At 45.3% G+C, this 21,668-nt stretch overlaps 1 protein-coding gene across 1 annotated transcript in view; it reads right to left on the bottom strand.

Moving 5' to 3' along the window:
• Positions 1–21,423, bottom strand: part of ANTXRL (ANTXR like) — a 52,812-nt gene extending 31,389 nt beyond the window's left edge. The window contains exons 1-12 of the mRNA XM_081191702.1: positions 21,208–21,423; positions 12,306–12,377; positions 12,124–12,195; positions 9,959–10,040; positions 9,160–9,190; positions 7,584–7,663; positions 7,158–7,226; positions 5,136–5,216; positions 4,988–5,048; positions 2,433–2,531; positions 924–993; positions 130–208 (exon numbers count right to left, since the gene is read on the bottom strand). Of these exons, the coding sequence (XP_081047828.1) occupies positions 130–208; positions 924–993; positions 2,433–2,531; positions 4,988–5,048; positions 5,136–5,216; positions 7,158–7,226; positions 7,584–7,663; positions 9,160–9,190; positions 9,959–10,040; positions 12,124–12,195; positions 12,306–12,377; positions 21,208–21,395 (984 nt within the window). The 5' untranslated portion in view covers positions 21,396–21,423. The remainder of the gene's footprint in view (positions 1–129; positions 209–923; positions 994–2,432; positions 2,532–4,987; positions 5,049–5,135; positions 5,217–7,157; positions 7,227–7,583; positions 7,664–9,159; positions 9,191–9,958; positions 10,041–12,123; positions 12,196–12,305; positions 12,378–21,207) is intronic.
• Between the last annotated feature and the right edge of the window lie 245 nt (positions 21,424–21,668).

Here is a 21,668-nt window from a genome sequence, read left to right as displayed (position 1 = left end):
TAGGGTTAGGGGGCGCAAATCCATGGGTTAGGGGGCACAAATTACTTGCCTTGCCCCGGGTGCTGACAACCCACGCTACGCCACTGGTTTTAGGTCCTTCCTTCCCTCAGTTTCCTGGTTCATACTTACACAGCGGGTGCTGGTGATGCTGACAGAGCTGGATATGAACGTCAGTCCGCTGTTCATGCTAACTTGCAGGTAAACCACCCTGGAGAGCCAACAGGGACGTCAATTAAAACAGTGGTCTTTCTCTCTGTTTTAATGTATTTTTAATCTTTTGTTGGAAGCCGCCCAGAGTGGCTGGGGAAACCCAGCCAGATGGGCGGGGTATAAATAATAAATTATAATTTTTACTATCTCTGTTCTCTGTTTATCGTAACAAACAATGAAATCAATGATTCTCCCCACCCCCACAAGTTTCTAACCCCTTAGAACTGATATATTTCAGTTGGCGGTTTTCACATTTTAGCATTTCAGTGGGGGTTTTTTTTTGGGGGGGGGGAAGAAAACACGACAAGTAAGAGGTGGTTTGGTAAAGGTACCCCTGCCCGTATGGGCCAGTCGTGTCCGACTCTAGGGTTGTGCGCTCATCTCACTTAAGAGGCCGGGGGCCAGCGCTGTCTGGAGACACTTCCGGGTCACGTGGCCAGCGTGACGAAGCTGCTCTGGCGAGCCAGCACCAGCGCAGCACACGGAAACGCCGTTTACCTTCCCGCTAGAAAGCGGTACCTATTTATCTACTTGCACTTAGGGGTGCTTTTGAACTGCTAGGTGGGCAGGAGCTGGGACCGAAAGACGGGAGCTCACCCTGCCGCGAGGATTCGAACCGCCGACCATACGATCGGCAAGTCCTAGGCACCCACAGTTTTACCCACAGCGCCAAGAGGTGGTGTGAGGAACAGGTAAAAGCACAATGTACTTACTGTCCGACATCTGCTATCACTGGAGCAGGGCAAAGTAAGTATGTGTCTTGAACAATTGTTGGCTTTTCATCTGAAGGGAAGAAACGAAAAATCACTTCTATGCTAGTACAAAGCAGCCATAAAAACTTTAGATGGCAAGTTTATGAAGAGTGCCGGTTTCATTTTTTTAAAAATTTCGTTACAGCAGCAAATAGTTTTAGGTTTCATTTCTGCTTTTTTTAACATTTCAGCCAGTGAGTTACAGGTTATATGTGTGTCTTCCCTTTCATTTCATTCAGAGTAGAACAAATTGAGATAGATAGATAGATAGATAGATAGATAGATAGATAGATAGATGATAGATAGAAAGATAGATGGATAGATAGATAGATAGATAATTATTTGTCTGTTCTGTTTTAGAGTGATTTGATTCCCTAACCGATGCTGGTTGAGTTGTTGCCCTTTTGTGCTAAGTATACGTTAAAGGTAAAGGTAAAGGTAAAGGGACCCCTGACCATTAGGTCCAGTCGTGACCGACTCTGGGGTTGCGGCGCTCATCTCGCTTTATTGGCCAAGGGAGCCGGCATACAGCTTCCAGGTCATGTGGCCAGCATGACGAAGCCACTTCTTGCGAACCAGAGCAGTGCACGGAAATGCCGTTTACCTTCCCGCCGGAGTGGTACCTATTTATCTACTTGCACTTTGACATGTTTTCGAAGTGCTAGGTTGGCAGGAGCAGGGACCGAGCAATGGGAGCTCACCCCGTTGCGGGGATTCGAACCGCCGACCTTCTGATCAGCAAGTCCTAGGCTCTGTGGTTTAACCCACAGTGCCACCCACGTCCCTAAGTATACGTTAGGGAGGTTCAAACTTGCTTCTTTCGGATGAAGTTCATGAAATCCTTATCTAGGAAAATAATGCAAACGCCCTTTTTGTGTGGCTATCTGGCTGCACTCCTTGACAGAGAATAAAGGCTGACATTATCAGCTGCAGGACATGCAGAAATTTAACTAGTGTAAGTTTCCTTATCTTCCTGAAACTTTGCAACTCTGCCTGTGCTTTTCTGTTCTGGATTATCAGATTCGTAACTTCCATTCCAACAATGACAAATGCTTTGGCCGAACATCTCTTGCACGTAGAAGAGTTTGGATTTGATATCCCGCTTTATCGCTACCCGAAGGAGTCTCAAAGTGGCTAACATTCTCCTTTCCCTTCTTCCCCCACAACAAACACTCTGTGAGGTGAGTGGGGCTGAGAGGCTTCAAAGAAGTGTGACTGGCCCAAGGTCACCCAGCAGCTGCATGTGGAGGAGCGGGAAATCGAACCCGGTTCACCAGATTACGTGTCCACCACTCTTAACCACTATACCACACTGGCTCTCTGACCAGCAAGACAAGCCCAGGTACGATGGGAATGATGCAGAAGTAGCCATGAGAGTGAAAATTCTTCCCCGTTACCATTTCACACCACAACATGGTGAAAGCACTTTTCTGGGGTGGGAAGGCACCATGCTGCAACCTGCCAACTTACTAAGAGTAATGGTGTTATTGATCTTGAAACTGCAGAGAACTTGGTCAATGTTCCTTGCGTAATAAAAGCCATTGCCTTTGACCACCACTTGGTAGGATTCTGTCAAGAGAAAACGTTACAATGAGGAAAACTGGTGTGGCCCAATAACATACAGCAGGGCTTCACGGGGAACGGTCCTTAGTGCACCGACTGTGAAATGGGAACACTATTTTACGGAGAATCTCAGACGATAAAGGAAATCAAGAAGTGCGACGCCGAGGAGCTATGAAATCACTATTAACATTAAAATATTATTGGGGAAAGCATTCAGTTCTGACCTATTTGAAGGCTGGAGAATTATGCTTTTGAGACACAGTCTTCCCTGACTATTACTGTCACCTCCTGAAAAAATGCTTTTTTGGACACTACAAAAATATTATGTTTTAATGACTGCATTCCCCACCCCCAATGTTATCGGTGTTTGTGAAAACGACCACTATGCATTTTCCACTCCCATTAACAGGTACAGAAACAAAAAAAGGGGGGAACTATTCCTTTTCATTGCGGGTTAGACGAGCGGTGGAAACTGTTGGGTTTGCAGCCTGTGCCCCCTTTTGCCCCGTTCTTAATCCCATACAGCGCGACTCAGTTCCGGGGAACCCAAGCCAGCTGAAAGGGCTAATTCTATTTAAATTGGGGCCCTGACTCGGCACGCGTCCTTTTCTTCCTTCGTTACTGTCAGAAACCAAATTGCCGATTTTGACAAGACAACGAAGGGGAAAAGGTCAGCGCAGAACCAAAGAGGCAGCGCTGGCAGCGAGAGGGTGGGTTGAAACTGGTGCGCACTGGCGGCGCTGTCGGTTTTGCTTCCGTGACTCTGATGAGGAGCTGACGGCTTGCATCCACACCTGGGAGTTGACGCGGCCGGTTGGGTGCCAACATCCAGCGCAACCTTTCAATCAAGCCAGGGCACTTGTGAGTATAATCAGAGCAACGAAGCTTCTGGGAAATCCGGACTCCAGACTGATGGGCCTCTTCGCAGGCTGCGCGTCTCGGTCACTTCTAATCAAGGAAGATCCAAATTTGCAGAGTGGACTACGAGTCGGGGGGCTTACAGATTGGGAGGGTCACAAAACATTAAGCCTCAGAGAACTGTCAGAACCCAGACAGACTAATCCATCTACAGCAGCTCAGTCAACATTCAGTTCTCTCCATCGCTAAAAACCAGCCTTGGGGGCTATCCATGATTCAACAGAGGCAGGTGGAAATATATGTGGAAAAACTATGAATACAGACACAGAGAGACCAGTTCTTAAACGCAAAGGATGCTTTAGTTGAGATTCTAGTTGCTATATTACAGTATTTTAATATTTTTTTGGAAGCCACCCAGAGTGGCTGGGGAAGCCCAGCCAGATGGACAGGGTATAAATAATAAATTATTATTATTATTATTATTATTATTATTATTATTATTATTATTATTATTATTATTATTATTATTATTATATTGCAGGGGTTGGGCTAGAACAGAGGTCAGCAAACTTTTTCAGCAGGGGGGGCCGGTCCACGGTCCCTCAGTCATTTTTACTGATCATAGTTTAGTCATTATTTATAATAAATATAATAATAATAAATAATAATAATTTATTTATACCCCACCCATCTGGCTGGGTTTTCCCAACCACTTTGGGTGGCTCCAACAGAATATTAAAAGCACAATAAAACATCAAACATTAAAAACTTCCCTAAACATGGCTGCCTTCAGATGTCTTCTAAAAGTCAGATAGTTGTTTATTTCCTTGACACGTGACGGGAGGGCGTTCCATGGGGAGTGAATTTCTGTTCAATTATTGTTTGCCGATGTTTTGATAGTTAATTTTAATGGTGTACTATTATATTCTAATAGATTACTTAATATTACTTTATTTGATACTAGTCATTCCATTTCAGAGTTATGTTTTATTATGACTTTCTGTCAGATTATTATAAAGGCGTGTGTTCTTTGTTGTATATTTTGTTGCTGTAAGCCGCCTTGCATACAGCAAAATAGAAAGGCGGAATACAAATTCAAAGTGAAACGAAACGAAATGATTTGCTTCGCTTTCTCAAGTCAACTGGAACCATTGTCTTCTGAAGAACCCATTCCAGTACACATCGGACCTCTCTTCTGATCTCGCACATTGTGATCTGGAATGCATATGGCGTCCTGCAGTCTATGGTTGTTCCTTCATGAGTGTAGGAGCCATTTGCATGTTATGGAATTTGACCATCAAGTCCTTCGTTCAGCAGGGAACAACAACACATCGTAGGCTATGGTTTGCCAAACAAACAGAAGGAGAAGAAGAAAGCATATTCCTAAAATGTGGATGCACCATGTAGCAAAAAACTAGTTGGTTAAGCAAGGATATTCTTGCATTGCTGGGGCTAGATGATGCTTGAGGTCCCTTCCAACTCTACGATTCTGTGATATTGTGTGGAAAATCAAAGCCAGAACTTTATTTAAAAGAGCCCAGCATTTCACATTGCCATCTAGAAAGATCACCAGAATCCATAACGGACGAGGTAGCATTACTCACCTCCTGCACAGATGCTTGATGGTTCGGCGGCCAGGATCTCAATGCACGATTTCTTCAGAATCTGTAGGATTGAAAGAACAGTGTTTGCAGTCAAGGGTAGCCTGACGCTGATTGACAAATTGAGAAGCTTATTGGATAAGCTACTTACTGAATCAATGGTGCCTCTGAGAGCGTAAAAACCTCCAGTCACAGGGAAAACGTGATCAATGCTATCCGCAATAGTCGATAGCTGCAAAGACAAGACACTCATAAATGTGGGGTGGGGAAAATAATATCTATTAAATTATAAACAGAGCCTGATTTCTGCTTATGCTCCTTTCCCGTTGGGAAGTTCTGAAGAAGGTGTGACCCAGGAGAGACTTAAATTATCCAGCGATATCCACCCAGAGACATGGTAGAATTGCGTGCCCAGAGTAGAGGCTGACTGGAAGAATTTAAGGCCACTTATTAAAATACATGCAGATTTCTTTGTCATAAAAGGCTTCGCATTTATAGAGATGCATTTGAAAGTTTGCAGCATTTCACATATATCAGTAATCTGCCTAACAGCGTTGCCATTAGGCCAGTTCTATTTCCCAATATTTCATGGGTGGGAGGCAACCAAGATTAAGAAAATAATGACCTACCCAAAGGCCAATCAATGAGCTGATGCAAAATTTGAACTTGCAACCCACACAGCTTAACTATAGCCATACACCAACATTTTGGAAAGGACACAGGTGTAGTATTTATTATTTAGTTCTTACTTACATTAATACTCAGCTTCTTGGCCAGAGGAGACCCTCAAAGCAGCATACATTAAAATAAGATGTACATAAAGCACAAAGCATAGTAATAAAACAAGAGAAAAGAAAGCAGCGTGATGAACCACAATCAATCAACCGCAGCAATAGAGATCATAAAAGCCTTCTTTAAAAGGGGGGTGCCGGGGGGGCACACGATTTTTGAGGCGGCGTGATCCAGGTGACCCAAAGAGACCAGTGCTACTCTCTGCACATGCAATACGCTCTACGTGGGGCTGCCTTTGAAGGTGACCTGGAAACTGCAATTAATCCAGAATGCGGCAGCTAGACTGGTGACTGGGAGCGGCTGCTGGGACCACGTAACACCAGTCCTGAGAGATTTGCATTGGCTCCCAGTACGTTTCCAAGCACAATTCAAAGTGTTGGTGCTGAACTTTAAAGTCCTAATCGGCCTTGGTCCAGTATATCTGAAGGAGCATCTCCACCCCCATCGTTCACCCACTGAGGTCCAGCTCTGAGGGCCTTCTGGTGCTTCCCTCGCTGTGAGAAGTGAGGTTACAGGGAACCAGGCAGAGGGCCTTCTCAGTAGTGGCACCCACCCTGTGGAACACCCTCCCTTTAGATGTGAAGGAAATAAGCAGCTATCTTTTCTTTAAAAGACATCTGAAGGCAGCCCTGTTCAGGGAAGTTTTTAATATTTAATGCTGTACTGTTTTTAACACTTGATTGGGAGCCGCCCAGAGTGGCTGGGGAAACTCAGCCAGATGGGCAGGGTATAAATAATAAATTATTATTATTGTTATTGTTATTGTTATTGTTATTGTTATTACTACTACAGTGGTACCTCGGGTTACATACACTTCAGGTTACATACGCTTCAGGTTACACACTCCACTAACCCAGAAATAGTGCTTCAGGATGAGAACAGAAATTGTGCTCCGGCAGCGCGGCAGCAGCAGGAGGCCCCATTAGCTAAACTGGTGCTTCAGGTTAAGAACAGTTTCAGGTTAAGAACGGACCTCCGGAACGAATTAAGTACTTAACCCGAGGTACCACTGTATTATTATTATTATTATTATTATTATTATTATTATTATTATCTGGATGCAAATGAGGTACAACTGGAAATTGAAAGAAGAAATGATAGCCATTCAAAGAGGCCAAAAAGTGCACAGAGGAAAATGTGTATGACAGAGTCATTTGAAGAAGGACACTGTGTATGGATGTTCATATGCTAATACTAGTAATTAGGGTGCTTGACCTTAAAGGAGAACAAAGACAAAGGTGTGTGTTACTTATTCAGACAAAATATTTGTCTTTGTTTACAGGTACAGGAGTGCCTTACAGGAACCATCCGTTGTCCTTTAATGCAATGGAAGAATCAAACTCCGTTTGTAGAAGAACGTTATTATTTTTTTGAAAATTACCTGAGTTTCATTAAAGTCTTTCACACCAACACAATAGACAATTGCGCCGAGGCTTCTCGCTCTGTCGGCCTAAAATGAGAGGTAGTATTTGTTAAGTTGTGGGTGAACACATCAGACGACACAGCGATTCTTCAAACAGCTTTTGTTTATTCAGAGGCCAGAACAGAACTGAGCTGAAGGGCTCAGTCAGCCTGCTTATATAGAGCTCTAGTACAACGTTACTGTAGCAACTTTCTAAAACTATCCAATCACTGAACGTCACTTTCGATCCTTCATTTGCATAACTATCTACAGTATCCCCCTGCTGGCCCAGGGTGAGAACTTCAGTACATAACAGTATTAAAAAACTCTATATAACTTCCAAGGGGCATGTTGTGCACACTTGAACATTTCCACATAGTCTGACGAAATTCAGGCTCCACTTACTTCTTTTTCTGCGTAATAAAACTGGGCCTCTTGCAGCTCTCCGTCTGTGAGAGCTATGATCACGCTAGCTGTCTGGAGTCCTGCAATACGGCAGCATAAAATATATATTAGATTCTTCAATTAAAAAAGAAAAAAAGGCTTCAGCTTAAGAGAAAAGCTAGTAATTTACTTGGGCATCAACCAGCAGAGAAACTGGATTGGGGCTGAATGACATGCACAGAAGCAAGACTCAAACATACAGTAGCCACTCTCATTGAAGCGCCTGGGGATTCTACAAACCGAGCCATTAGCAACAGGTAGGTAGCTCAATGAAGAATCTCAAGAAAACCGCTTTTGTGAAATTTGTTACATACATCAATCTGAAAGCGCCGCTAAGCAGTCGTTTAAAATATTGTTTTATTACTGGGTGCATTCCTAATACAATTCATCGTATTTTCAAATGTCTCTCTCAGTCTAGCTTGAAATTAAAGACACTGATCACTGTTGACAGGTGTTCTTAATGTCAAATATTCTCTTCTTGCTCATGCCACAGAGACACAAGATCTTCAAGGTGACCTTGGGAAGGGGGAGAGAGAGCGGGCGCATCCGTCTCGCTTCTTGGGAGAAACGCAGGCAAGAGAGGGGATTATCATTTGGCATCCAGATCTTCCCTTTGTTTCATATGAAATAGTGTAGTTCCTAGAAAATGTGGCTAAACGGAAAGCAAAAGCCATTTAAGTTTTGGTGTTAAAAAGATCAAGCTTGCATGGCACAAATGTTTTTTAAAAACCCATTTGGATGTAATAAGAAAAAATGGCAATAGTCGGTCGCTCTAACTTTTTTGCAGGCTGTGAAATGATACCTTCAGATTATCATATAAGAACAGCAATGACCTAAGAGTTAACGACTTCAAGAAAACATTCTGGACAGCAATTGTAAAAAATACCAAATCAAAACAGATAAATTAGGGAAGCTTTTAATATTTGATGAATTACTGCATTTTAATATTTTGCTGGAAGCCACCCAGAGTGGCTGGGGAAACCCAGCCAGATGGGCAGAGTATTCATAATAATAACAATTATTATTATTATTACTATTATTATTCAAGACGGTAAGGTAAAGGTAAAGGGTCCAGTAGGTCCAGTCGTGACCGACTCTGGGGTTGCGGCGCTCATCTCGCTTTATTGGCCGAGGGAGCCGGCGTTTGTCCGCAGACAGCTTCCGGGTCATGTGGCCAGCATGACTAAGCCGCTTCTGGTGAAGCAGAGCAGCACACGGAAACGCCGTTTATCTTCCCGCCGGAGCGGTACCTATTTATCTACTTGCACTTTGACGTGCTTTCGAACTGCTAGGTTGGCAGGAGCAGGGACCGAGCAACAGGAGCTCACCCCGTCGTGGGGATTCGAACCGCCGACCCTCTGATCGGCAAGTCCTAGGCGCTGTGGTTTAACCCACAGCACCACCCGCGTCCCTTATTCAAGATGGTAGGCATGGCCTAATCTAATGGCAACTCCTATTAGGCCTCCTCCCTCGCATATCCCTCCCTGGGATGCTTACAGCAGGAAGTGACAGTGCTCCTAACAGAAACATCTCCTACCTCCATAATTTTCATAGATTTGTTCATTTGCCTGCAACAGAGGACACAAATTTATTTATTACATATATTACATATCACTCACATAACTAAGGGCCTTCTTGGTAGTGGCACCCGCCCTGTGGAATGCCCTCCCATCCGATGTCAAAGAAATAAACAAGTATCTGACTTTTAGAAGACATCTGAAGGCAGCCCTGTTTAGGGAAGCTTTTAATATTTGATGAATTATTGTATTTTAATATTTTTCTGGAAGCTGCCCACAGTGGCTGGGGAAACCCAGCCAGATGGGCAGGGTATAAATAATAAATGATGATGATGATGTATTATTTGGGCCCTTTACATGCCACCAAAAGTGCATCACAACAATTAAATGGTTTAAAAACCCCACTAAAACCATTTACAAATAACCAGTATAGCTAAAACCAACATAAACAATGTAACCGAAGAACAACTTAAAACCAACATTAAGTCAGCAAGGGGAATAGCAAGTGCCTTGGGAGGAGAAGAAGATTCTTCGCTTGACAAGAGACCACAGCGTTCCATATATTGGGTGCCACCGCTACAAAGGCCCTGCTCACCACCCACGCCACCTCACTAAGCTAAAAATGGCCTCTTATTAAGGTCTCAACACTCAGGCAGGTATACTGCACCACATTTGAAGGTGATCCCTCAAATAGCCCAACCTCAAGCCTTTGGGGGCTTTAAAGGTAAAAAACAAACCAAAAACCCAGCATTTTGAATTGGGTCCCGAAATGAATTGGAAGCACTTAGTATGTGTAAATCACAGCACTGCAGCGTTTACCCTTTTAAAGCCTTCATGCATGAATGTGTCTCCTCCAGGCACTTGTCTCTGAAGAACTGCAAGGCCTCGCTGGATGACTTCCCTAGGGAAAAAGGCAGAGCTTTTCAACGTTTTTGCTTCGCCACCGCAAAACGTTGCAATAAGACAGCAAACCCTCAGCAAGCGACATGACTAAAAAGTGACCGGAAAGCGTGCGTTGTACATCACCTAAGCTCGCACGGAATTGCATCCCCCCGGGGACTTGAGTGCACGTAAATAAAAATAGGTGGTCCTGTTCACTGCTACATAGCCTATTGAACTGGAATACTTCTCTGAATTAACATATTCATAGATCTCTAGATCTCTCTATCTAATTGAAAATTATGCACAAACTCAACACGACCCAACAAAATGGAAGCCGTACATTAGACAGCGACAAGCCCTTGTGTTTCGACCCACAACCATCAGCCAACCAAGGTGGATTTGATTTAAATCAAATCGATTTAAATCACAATTTAAATCACTCGTCAGTAAGACTTGATTTAAATCATTACTATTTTTTTACAGAAAGACTCCTGCTGGTATCGTCTTAATATTTACAACCAGATGAAGGTTTCATTTCTGTAATGATAAATTTTCAGAGTGGTTTTTACAGTTATATCAAAAATTACTGATTTGGTTATACCATTAGAAATACATAGACAGATAATTATGAAATTTGTGAGATTTAATAAGTTAGCTGTTTATATTAGGAGAACTTTTCTGCTGTACTTTATTGGAAGGAGAAAAATAATCATTTCCTTAATAACAATTTAAACAATTTATTTAACTAAAACAATAACATTATAGCATATGTATCCGTGTTTGTTAACTGATGTGGTTAAACAATTTTTTAAAAACCCCAACTTAGACTGAGTTTTAGCACACATGAAAAACTGAAAACTAACCCTTATTTCCTGATGAATAGCCTTTGGACTATAATGTAACTTAAATAGAAAACTATCTTTAGAAAGCTTTTTCCTCCAAAAGCATTTTATTTTTTAAAATCTGATTTAAATTTTAAAAAATCCGATTTAAATTAAAAAAAACCTCTGATTTAAATTAAAAAATCTGATTTTTTAAATTATTATTTTAAAAATAAACCAACCCTGCAACCAACACATCCCACCCAGCTGACAACAACTTAACAAAACTTAACAAAACTCCCCCAGCAACCTCAACGGCTTCCGCTGGTTTCATGAAATCGGGGTTGTTGCTTTCAAGCGAGCTTTACTAACCATCAAGCAAGAACACAACGGAAGCAACAAGGATGGCAAGAAGCCTGGAAACCTACGAGCAGAGATGGCCAAGCTTGGCCCTCCAGCTGTTTTTGGACTACAACTCCCATCATCCCTAGCGAACAAGACCAGTGGTCAGGGATGATGGGAACTGTAGTCCCAAAACAGCTGGAGGGCCGAGTTTGGCCATCACTGCCTATGAAGAAAGGTCAAAGAGATTGGGCTGTCTGGCTTGGAGGAGAGATTGTTCACATGCAATATAATAGACACCTTCAAATATCTGAAGATGCCCATCACTGAGATGTCCTCTACGCTTGAAACTCTACAATTCAATGGCCTCAATATCAAGCAGACTGAAGGGGCATCTCCAGCTTTTAGTTACCTAAAGGGTCTTTCCATCGGCATCCTGGATCTGTTGCCGTGGTAACTGTAGTTGGTTTCTAGCACGCTGACCTTAATTTTAATATTTTTAATTTTTAATATTTTAAAATATTTAATGTTTAAATGGTTTTAATATTCTGTTTGGAGCCGCCTAGATGGGCGGGGTATGACTATTACCATTATTATTATTATTGTTATTATTATTATTATTATTATTTTCTCAGGCAAAATTAATTGCCTGCCTCTCTCAAGTTTCCAGCGTTCTGTGATTGTGAAGAAAGCTACACAACAAGCAGAACTGGAAAAAGTATCGCCATATGGCAAAATACGTTTCAATGCATACGAACTGAGGTTTTTTTCTTATTTCCCCAGTTGTAACTGGGCGAAAACTGCACAAACCAGTAACTACCAATGCTCTCTCCAAAACTAGCCCCTCTTTCATCCCAGGAAATTACCAACCAATTCACAGGAACACCTCTGCTCGCCTCCCCTCCCCTTCTTTATTTAATTAAAAATATAGACACTTGCCTGTCTTCAGTCAACTTCATAATTGTGGTCCCTCGCGAGGAAAACACAATGAAAGACATTCGAAGCATCGGACTGTGAGGCAAAGGCAGGGCAAAGCACAGTGAATAAGTGAATATGAATAAGGAGGGAGACTAGAAATACTGAAATCAACTGCTCTTAAATCTCCCGGTGTTTATTCTCACCTTATGAACTTCTCAGCCAGACTTTCAACAAAGGAATAAATTTCTATCCAGTGGTGTTTGACGCTTCCAGACCTGAAAGTGAATTATACTCAGATCAGCAATGGCCAACTTTTACTCAACTCTCTTATAGCTTCTGGCAGAAACTCAGTAAAAGGAGGATGGATGGCGGCTAACAGATTGAGGTTGAATCCTGGCAAGACAGAAGTGCTATTTTGGGGGGCCGGGGGCGGGTGAGTGTGGGGGACTCCCTGGTCCTGAATGGGGTAACTGTGCCCCTGAAGGACCAGGTGCACAGCCTGGGAGTCATTCTGGACTCACAGCTCTCCATGGAGGCACAGGTCAATTCTGTGTCCAGGGCGGCTGCTTACCAGCTCCATCTGGTACGCAGGATGAGACCCTACCTGCCTACGGACTGTCTTGCCAGAGTGGTGCATGCTCTAGTTATCTCCCGCCTAGACTACTGCTAAGCGCTCTATGTGGGGCTACCTTTGAAGGTGACCCAGAAACTACAACTAATCCAGAATGCGGCAGCTAGACTGGTGACTGGGAGTGGCCGCCGAGACCATATAACACTGGCCCTGAAAGACCTACATTGGCTCCCAGTATGTTTCCGAGCACAATCAAAAGTGTTGGTGCTGACCTTTAAAGCCCTAAACGGCCTGAAGGAGCGTCTCCACCCCCATCGTTCAGCCCGGACACTGAGGAACTCCTCCGAGGGTCTTCTGGTGGTTCCCTCACTGCAAGAAGTGAGGTTACAGGGAACCAGGCAGAGGGCCTTCTCGGTGGTGGCACCCGCCCTGTGGAACACCCTCCCACCAGATGTCAAGGAAATAAACAACTACCTGACTTTTAGAAGACATCTGAAGGCAGCCCTATACAGTGGTACCTCGGGTTAAGAACTTAATTCATTCTGGAGGTCTGTTCTTAACCTGAAGCACCACTTTAGCTAATGGGGCCTCCCGCCACCACCACTGCACAATTTCTTTTCTCATCCTGAAGCAAAGTTCTTAACCCGAGGTAATATTTTTGGGTTAGAGGAGTCTGTAACCTGAAGCGTATGTAACCTGAAGCGTATGTCACCAGAGGTACCAATTTTTAATGTCTGATGTTCTACCATTTTTTATGTGTGTTGTAAGCTGCCCAGAGTGGCTGGGGAAACCCAGCCAGATGGGCGGGGTATAAATAATAAAATCATCATCATCATCATCATTAAAAAACCAACAACCTTCCTCTGCACATTTGTTTAAGGTTACTGCTACCTGAACAAAATAATTACGGTAATACCTTAAAGCAGATACGGTAATACCTTAAAGCTCTCACCCCTTTTCAAATACCTTCCCTTGGGAGGGTATGCAACAACTGCTGCTTGTATTTTGTTAGCTAGAAAGTGGAAAACCCAAGAATTACCAACGATAGAAGAATGGCAGATGACGATGATGGATTTTTCGGAGCTGGCTGACCTAACTGGAAGAGTCTGCGACCAGAAGGAGGAGGAGTATCAGGAAGAGTGGATTAAATTTAATGATTACTTAGTTTAATGTGTTAAATTAACTGAAAACAGCTTGCAGATACTTAATGGGCTTAGGATTTTATTTATGTTAAGGGATGAATTAATATGTTTAATTTCATAATGTGAAGATCTAAGGATGTTAATGTTTAAGTTAAATTTTCTAAGAACTGTGATTTGGAAAACCGTTAAAAAGATATGCAATGAAATTCAACCGAGGGGAAGTGAGGAAGTCACTTAACAATGTTAATAAGTGTAATTTTCAATAAGGCTAAGATTTATGTTTGTTTGTCTTATGTGTTTGTTTGTTTATAATGTTGTGAAAACCAATAAAAAATTTTTGGAAAAAAATATCAAATACCCTCCCTTGGGAAGGGTTCTCTCAGCCTCCTCTCCTCTCCCTTCCCCTCTCCTTGGGGGTCCTCTGGACAGCTGCTGCCGCCATCCCTGGTCTCTCACACTGCCCCACAGGGGCCGGGGAAGAGGATGCCCCCAGCCTTAGTGCCCCAACAGAGAGTGGCCCAAATGTGAGGCCAGCATCTTACTCTCCTTAGGAGGCAGCAGCTGGCACCGCCGGGCCTGCATGGCAGCGCCGGGCACTCAGCTCCCACACAAGGAAGGCCAGCAGTGTGCCCACCTGCCTGGTCTCCCATCTGTCTGTCCATTCCCAACAGCAAGGGCTGGCGGACCGGCTGGCTGGGCTCCCTTGCCCGCTTGCTTGCTTGCTCCAAGGCCACCTCAGCTCCTGGCAACCAGCACCCCTGGACAGCCCCAGAGGCACCATTCGCCTACGGAGCTTGTAGCCAGGGCTGCTGCAACAAACAGTCGTGCAAGCCCTACATGAGTAGAATGTGTCCTTATATTTAAAAAGCATCTATGGGTTATTTGGGGGCCCTGCCTGGTGTTTTTACATGAGTAGAATGTGTGCTTTTATTTAAAATGCATCTCTGGGTTATCTGTGGGGCATAGGAATTCCTTCATTTCTCCCCCACCCAAAAAAAATGTAGTCCACCCCCCCACAAGGTCTGAGGGACAGTGGACCGGCCCCCTGCTGAAAAGAGAGCATCAGAGGAGGGAGAGAAGGAAAGAGGGACAGAGGCCAGTATTGCCCACGGCATCTCTGACCATCATTCAAGGCACCCCAGAGTGCCAGGGCACGCTGGTTGAAAACCACTGCCTTAAAGGCTCATAGCTGTCAAGCGTCCCTTATTTGGCGGGACAGTCCCTTATACCAGCGCCATGTCCCGCTGCTGTCCCTTACCGATGATGTTCCTTAAATAAGCTACTGAAGGTAATGGGGCCCTTTCTATGTGCAGCTGTGCTTTGTCAGCAACAAATTGTTGCTGTTTATTTGTGTTGAATATATGCTATATGGTAATTTATGGACCTACAATGGTGCCTCGCAAGACGAAAATAATCCGTTCCGCGAGTCTCTTCGTCTAGCGGTTTTTTCGTCTAGCGAAGCAACCCTATTAGCGGCTTAGCGCTATTAGCGGCTTAGCGGCTAAAAGGCTATTAGCGGCTTAGCAAAAGGGGGGGAGTGAAAAAAATCGCAAGACTCGCAATACGTTTTCATCTTGCGAAGCAAGCCCATAGGGAAATTCGTCTTGCGAAGTGCATCGAAAAACGGAAAACCCTTTCGCCTAGCGGGTTTTTCGTCTTGCGAGGCATTCGTCTTGCGGGGCACCACTGTAATAGGCATTCTAAAGCCATTTGCACGCAACAAAATATGTATTTTATCAAAGTAATTGTTGATCCCTTATTTTGGCTGCTGATCCCTTATTTTCGAGGCTGCCGGTCCCTTATTTTCAAATCTGTAAGTTGACAGCTATAATCAGGACAGAAGAGCTTTTTAAGCTGAGGGGCTCACCAATGTTGGCTTTTTGACCCTCAATCAAGGGGGAAAACTTTCCCAAGACAGAAATGAATTCAGGGTCTATATTGAGGAGATCAGATGCAACATGAGTGTCCACCTGGAAAATCCTCCACTGTCGCTCCTGGAGATAGCAGCAAAATTATCAACGTATGGAGGTTTTTGTGGAGGGGGGGGGTTGCTCCATAGCGAAGAAATAAGACAGAGAAGGCAGAGGGGAGTTCTACTTGTTAAGATATAGCGATTTGCAGTTTCTAAAGGTAAAGGGACCCCTGACCATTAGGTCCAGTCGTGACCGACTCTGGGGTTGCGGCGCTCATCTTGCTTTATTGGCTGAGGGAGCCGGCGTACAACTTCCGGGTCATGTGGCCAGCATGACTAAGCCGCTTCTGGCGAACCAGAGCAGCGCATGGAAACGCCGTTTAGCTTCCTGCCGGAGTGGTACCTATTTATCTACTTGCACTTTTTGGAATGCTTTCGAACTGCTAGGTTGGCAGGAGCAGGGACCGAGCAGTGGGAGCTCACCCCATTGTGCGGATTCGAACCACCAACCTTCTGATCGGCAAGTCCTAGGCTCTGTGGTTTAACCCACAGCGCCACCCGGGTCCCTTAGGATTATCCCTTAGGATTATCCCTTAGGATAATTACCGTGCTTTAAAAAGAACAAGTTATATTTGCATATAAAGGTTGTCCGAACGGTTTCGGGAGCAAGTAAATCTCTTATACAAACGGGATGCACGTTTTCACCTTTGCATTTTCATACGTATCCCTCTCTGCCATGCCCCTCGTCAAACGAAAAATGTGTGCAATGGATTTTAGATTTTGCTCCAATGTATATTTACCATAATGACTATCCCCTGGCAATAGTTTTTCATTGCTAGAAAATGAAAAGCTTGTGTGATAATTGTCACCACACCCTGCCCCGTGAAGACAGCAGAGAAAGCTGCAAGAACAGGCATGCAGTTCCAAATCAGGTGTTGGATTGGGCCGCCCAAAGTGCTTTGGTAAGACAAACTACCCATTACTTAGTGGCATCATGCCTTGCTGCTAGTCTGGCTCCTGTGCATAATTCCTCAGAAGCAACTTTGAAGTAAGTGTAAACAGGAGAGCTGTCACATTCCATCAAGGCATGGTCCTTCCTTTCAACAGCTTCATGTTAAAACATGAAGGACCAGGTGCGCAGCTTGGGAGTCTTTTTGGACTCACAGCTGTCCATGGAGGTGCAGTCAGTTCTGTGTCCAGGGCAGCTGTCTACCAGCTCCATCTGGTCCGCAGGCTGAGACCCTACCTGCCCGCAGACTGTCTCGCCAGAGTGGTGCATGCTCTGGTTATCTCCCGCTTGGACTACTGCAATACACTCTACGTGGGGCTACCTTTGAAGGTGACTCAGAAACTACAGCTAATCCAGAATGCGGCAGCTAGACTGGTGACTGGGAGCGGCCGCCGGGACCACATAACACTGGTTCTGAGAGATCTGCATTGGCTCCCCGTACGTTTCCAAGCACGATTCAAAGTGTTGGTGCTGACCTTGAAAGCCCCAAACGGCCTCGGTCCTGTATACCTGAAGGAGCGTCTCCACCCCCATCGTTCAGCCCGGACACTGAGATCCAGCGCTGAGGGCCTTCTGGCAGTTCCCTCATTGTGAGAAGTGAAGCTACAGGGAACCAGGCAGAGGGCCTTCTCGGTAGTGGCGCCCGCCCTGTGGAACGCCCTCCCATCAGATGTCAAAGAGATAAACAACTACCTGGCATTCAGAAGACATCTGAAGATAGCCCTGTTTAGGGAAGTTTTTAATATTTAACGCTGTACTGTTTTTAACATTTGATTGGGAGCCGCCCAGAGTGGCTAGGGAAACTCAGCCAGATGTTGTTGTTGTTGTTGTTGTTGTTGTTGTTGTTGTTGTTGTTGTTGTTGTTATTTCTTCTCTCTCTGATCATCCAGTACAGTGGTACCTTGGTTTACAACCATAATCTGTTCCGGAGGTCCAGATGTAAACCAAAACAGGTTGTAACCCAAGGTGCGCTTTCGCCAATGGGGCCTCCCCCCCCCCAATGGGTTGTAATCCAAAAAAAGGGACACACACTTTCGGGTTTGACGTGGTTGTAATCCAAAACGGTTATAATCCAAAACAGTTGCAAACCAAGGTACCACTGCACAGGCAAGGTTTTTTTTAATTCCGCGAGACTGACTGAAATCACACACACACACACACACACACACACACACACACACACACACACACAAAACCCACTAGGGGATCTTGGGCTATTTACGGTTTGGTTTGCTTTCTCTTTTTGAATAACAGTATTTATTTATTTTTTTCATTCCGTCTTTTCCTGGTGAAACATAGAACTCAGTTTTTGCTTTCTCACGAGGAAACACCGTTTATTCACTTTTGATAATTTCCACCCCATCTTTCTGCATAAAAGATAGCCACAATATTTAAGCAGAAAAAACCACCCCATTACCGTTCAAAGCCCTGAAAGCCTGATGCAAATTAACACTGAAATTGGCTAGAGCAAAACAGTCAGTGACACACCACAATAACATTAAGCTGTTGTGGTTTTATTTGCGGACGGCTAAGCATTCACACAAGCTTAACAAACCGGTGGGAAGCAGAGAATACATCCAAGGATACAAATATACACCAATTGCATACATAAAAACAACAAATGAACACAAATGCATAAAATAAAATTGCATCAGTTGCAAGGACGCTATCTCCCACTCTGGTGTTATTTATTTATTTATTTATTTATTTATATTATTATTGATTCCCGCATTGCAAGGGGGTGGACTAGATGACTCTTGTGGTCCCGCCCCCTGCAAATCTGCTCCAGAGAGTCACGGAAACCCCTAGAACAGATTCACGGGGCATGCGGGAGACAGGGAGGAGAGGGGAGAATGGCCCGTTGTACAAGCAGGAATCTCCACTCTGCTGTAACGTTCGCACTGCGCTGGACTCCTCCCTATGAAACAAATTAAACTGTAACAGGAGGTTGGGGGAGCAAATAGGGCCCCTGGAGACGGTAGGACGGTTTCAGCCCAACTTAGTGACAGAATGACACTGGCTTACTTCACCAACTTGGTGAAATATAATAAAATATACATGAACGCTAAGCATTATTAAAAAGAAAGGAAACGCGGAAATGAATAATTGCTGCCTTCAAAGGTGAACATAACAGTCTTATTAGAAAGTTGCTGGTTTACGTTTTATTATCCCCATTTGGAAAGAGGAAGGTAAAGAGCTCCAGTAGGTTTTTTTTACTGTCATCCTAAATATGTCTACTCAGAAGTAAACCTCACTGATTTCAACAGCATTTTTGCTTTGACTGACAATCCATGGGGGTCTCTCTGTTCTTTCCCCTTGTCTGATAAATCCGCACCTTCTGTGCTCTTTGTTGAGTTGGACAGTCTATAAATCAGTTCTACCCAGTGATTCAGACTGGGAGCTGAGCAATACACATGGGAATCTCTCTGCTGAAAACTTAAAAAGATCATTTTAAAAAGAGCCGCTGGCTGTTTTCTGCCTGTGCCACAATGACTCACAGCGCTGTGGTATCTGTCTCTATAGACACCGGTGTGCTGAGCCTGTAGAGAGGGGCAGCGAAATTATGGAAACCTTTATTTGTCGCCATGCACAGACTAGCTCCCTCCATCACACTCTTCATGTACAGATAGCACACAACTGGGTTGTGGGTTCGGGCCCCACGTTGGGCAAAAGGGGGTTGGAATAGATGACCCCTGGGGCCCCTCCCAACTCTACAATTCTATGATTCTACGATTCTATACTACAACTAGGTATGTTAGGCCAGCATAAACTGACCACCGGCTTGCCATTACTGTATCATTTTCGGAGGATCTTGAACGACAGTGACAGTTTGTATGGAATATATGTATTTTAAATTGCCACTCAGCATTAAGAGAAATGAAGCTGTCTCGGTTGTTTTCATCAACTGCGTGACAATCAACTCTTTTGGCTTCTCTTAATTTTGTGGGTTTGTTTGGTGATTAGTGAGACAATTTAAGCTGTCACTGCTGGAGGTCTGTTCCATCGGCTGCTATATTTTTCAGTCATGGTTCTAAACAGAGCGGCTTAAACGCACGGCAGAGTTAAGAGTTGCAAGCTATTTGTTCATGGGGGTCCACAGAACCGATTTCTCCGAAGGAGAAATGCTTTCAGCTCATGATGTGCATAAAGTAAAGGTAAAGGGACCCCTGACCATTAGGTCCAGTCGTGACCGACTCTGGGGTTGCGGAGCTCATCTCGCTTTATTGGCCGAGGGAGCCAACGTACAGCTTCCGGGTCATGTGGCCAGCATGACTAAGCCGCTTCTGGCAAAACCAGAGCAGCACACGGAAACGCCGTTTACCTTCCCGCTGGAGTGGTACCTATTTATCTACTTGCACTTTGACGTGCTTTTGAACTGCTAGGTTGGCAGGAGCAGGGACTGAACAACGGGAGCTCACTCCATCACGGGGATTCGAACCGCCGACCTTCTGATCGGCAAGCCCTAGGCTCTGTGGTTTAACCCACAGCACCACCCGCGTCCCTCCATGATGTGCATGCTAGGAAGTGAAACATTCTTTGTCTGAGCTCCATACTTGCTCGAGCAAAGAACAAGTTTTGGAGCTAACGTGTTTTCACTTAGGCTGTTAAGTCACTTAAGAAGTCTGAATATTAATCTTAATATGCAATAAAAGCAGCGTTGCTCAGTGCCAAACTATGAGGGAGACCCGGAACTTGATCCAGGTGCAGTTCAATGCAGACCGTCATGCGCTGACAGTGCACACAGAAGTCTTCACATCTGGCCAAAACTTGGCCTCTTGGAGAATTGCTGGAAATGAACCCATTTCCTTGGGATCGTGCTTTTTAAATGCTCTTTCTGCCGAACCTACTTTGTGCTGCTTGGATTTCTGTTTGTGATGGTTCTTCCTCACAATGACCAGAAAACTGGCAAAAAGTCTGGCCATTCAATCTGGTCTGGCAGAATATAAACGCCTCTGTACAACATCAGCAACGAGGCAGGAATAACCAGGACTGGTACGCTTCCATCAATCGCACTTTTCAACTCTCTCTGTAGGGCCTCTGTGCAGCTGATGCATAGGGGAGAGGAGGGGAGGGGACGCAATTACCCTCGGGTTGCAACTACACACAAGATACAACAAAGAGGTGCGGATTTGCAAGACAACGACCCTGGAGTAACTTCAGCTGGCAGAAAAAGAGTACTCCAATTCGCCCCTGTTAGGCTGGCGTCTGGGCAGCCCGACGACACCCCCCCCCTTTCTTGTCACGCATTTCGGTGCAACCCCGAAGTTTGCGCACTTCCCCGCAGCGGACGTTGCTCCGAGACAAAACGACGGTGCAACTCTCCGGACGAAACCTACACCGGGAGGCTGCAAGCCCACGACGGCTTCCTCGGGAGCCAGCCCCCCTGGAGGACGGACTACTCGGGAGTAAGCGCCCAGGGCACTTTGGGGAGGAGGCTTCTTCTTGGAGAGCCCCGACGGCAGGCACTTACTTGTCCAGGACGAAGTAGAGATCGAAGGCGCCGTGGCACGACGAGGGCCGCTCCCCTGGCCCGCCGCCTCCGTGCCCTCCTCCTCCGATGTCCTTCTCCTGGCGGGCTCCCGACGCCAGGCTGCCCGCGGCCAGCAGCAGGGCGGCGGCGCCGAGGAAGAGAGCCCCTCCGCTCCCCGGGCGCGCCATCTTCGCCTCCGCCAGCAGCTGCAGCAGCGCGCAGCGGGCCGCTCCTCCGACGTGCGCGCCCGGCTCAGCAGCCCCGGCGGACGGCTGCTTGGGTGGGGCGATCGGCGGAGGGCCGCGAAGGCTGGGCTGCTGCTGCTGCCCGCGGCGCTTGGCGAGACGTTACCTAAAGCCCCAGGAAGAGGCTGTCTGCCGCGCGGCCCCGGTTTCCTGCGCGCCCGCCTTGGCGGGGAGGGGAAGGAGGGCCGGACGGAGCGGGCCAGCAGGGAAGGAGGG

Source organism: Podarcis bocagei (genome assembly GCF_964188305.1).
Source record: "Podarcis bocagei genome assembly, chromosome: 4".
Classification (NCBI taxonomy): domain Eukaryota; kingdom Metazoa; phylum Chordata; class Lepidosauria; order Squamata; family Lacertidae; genus Podarcis; species Podarcis bocagei.
This window is presented reverse-complemented; position numbering and strand designations above follow the sequence as displayed.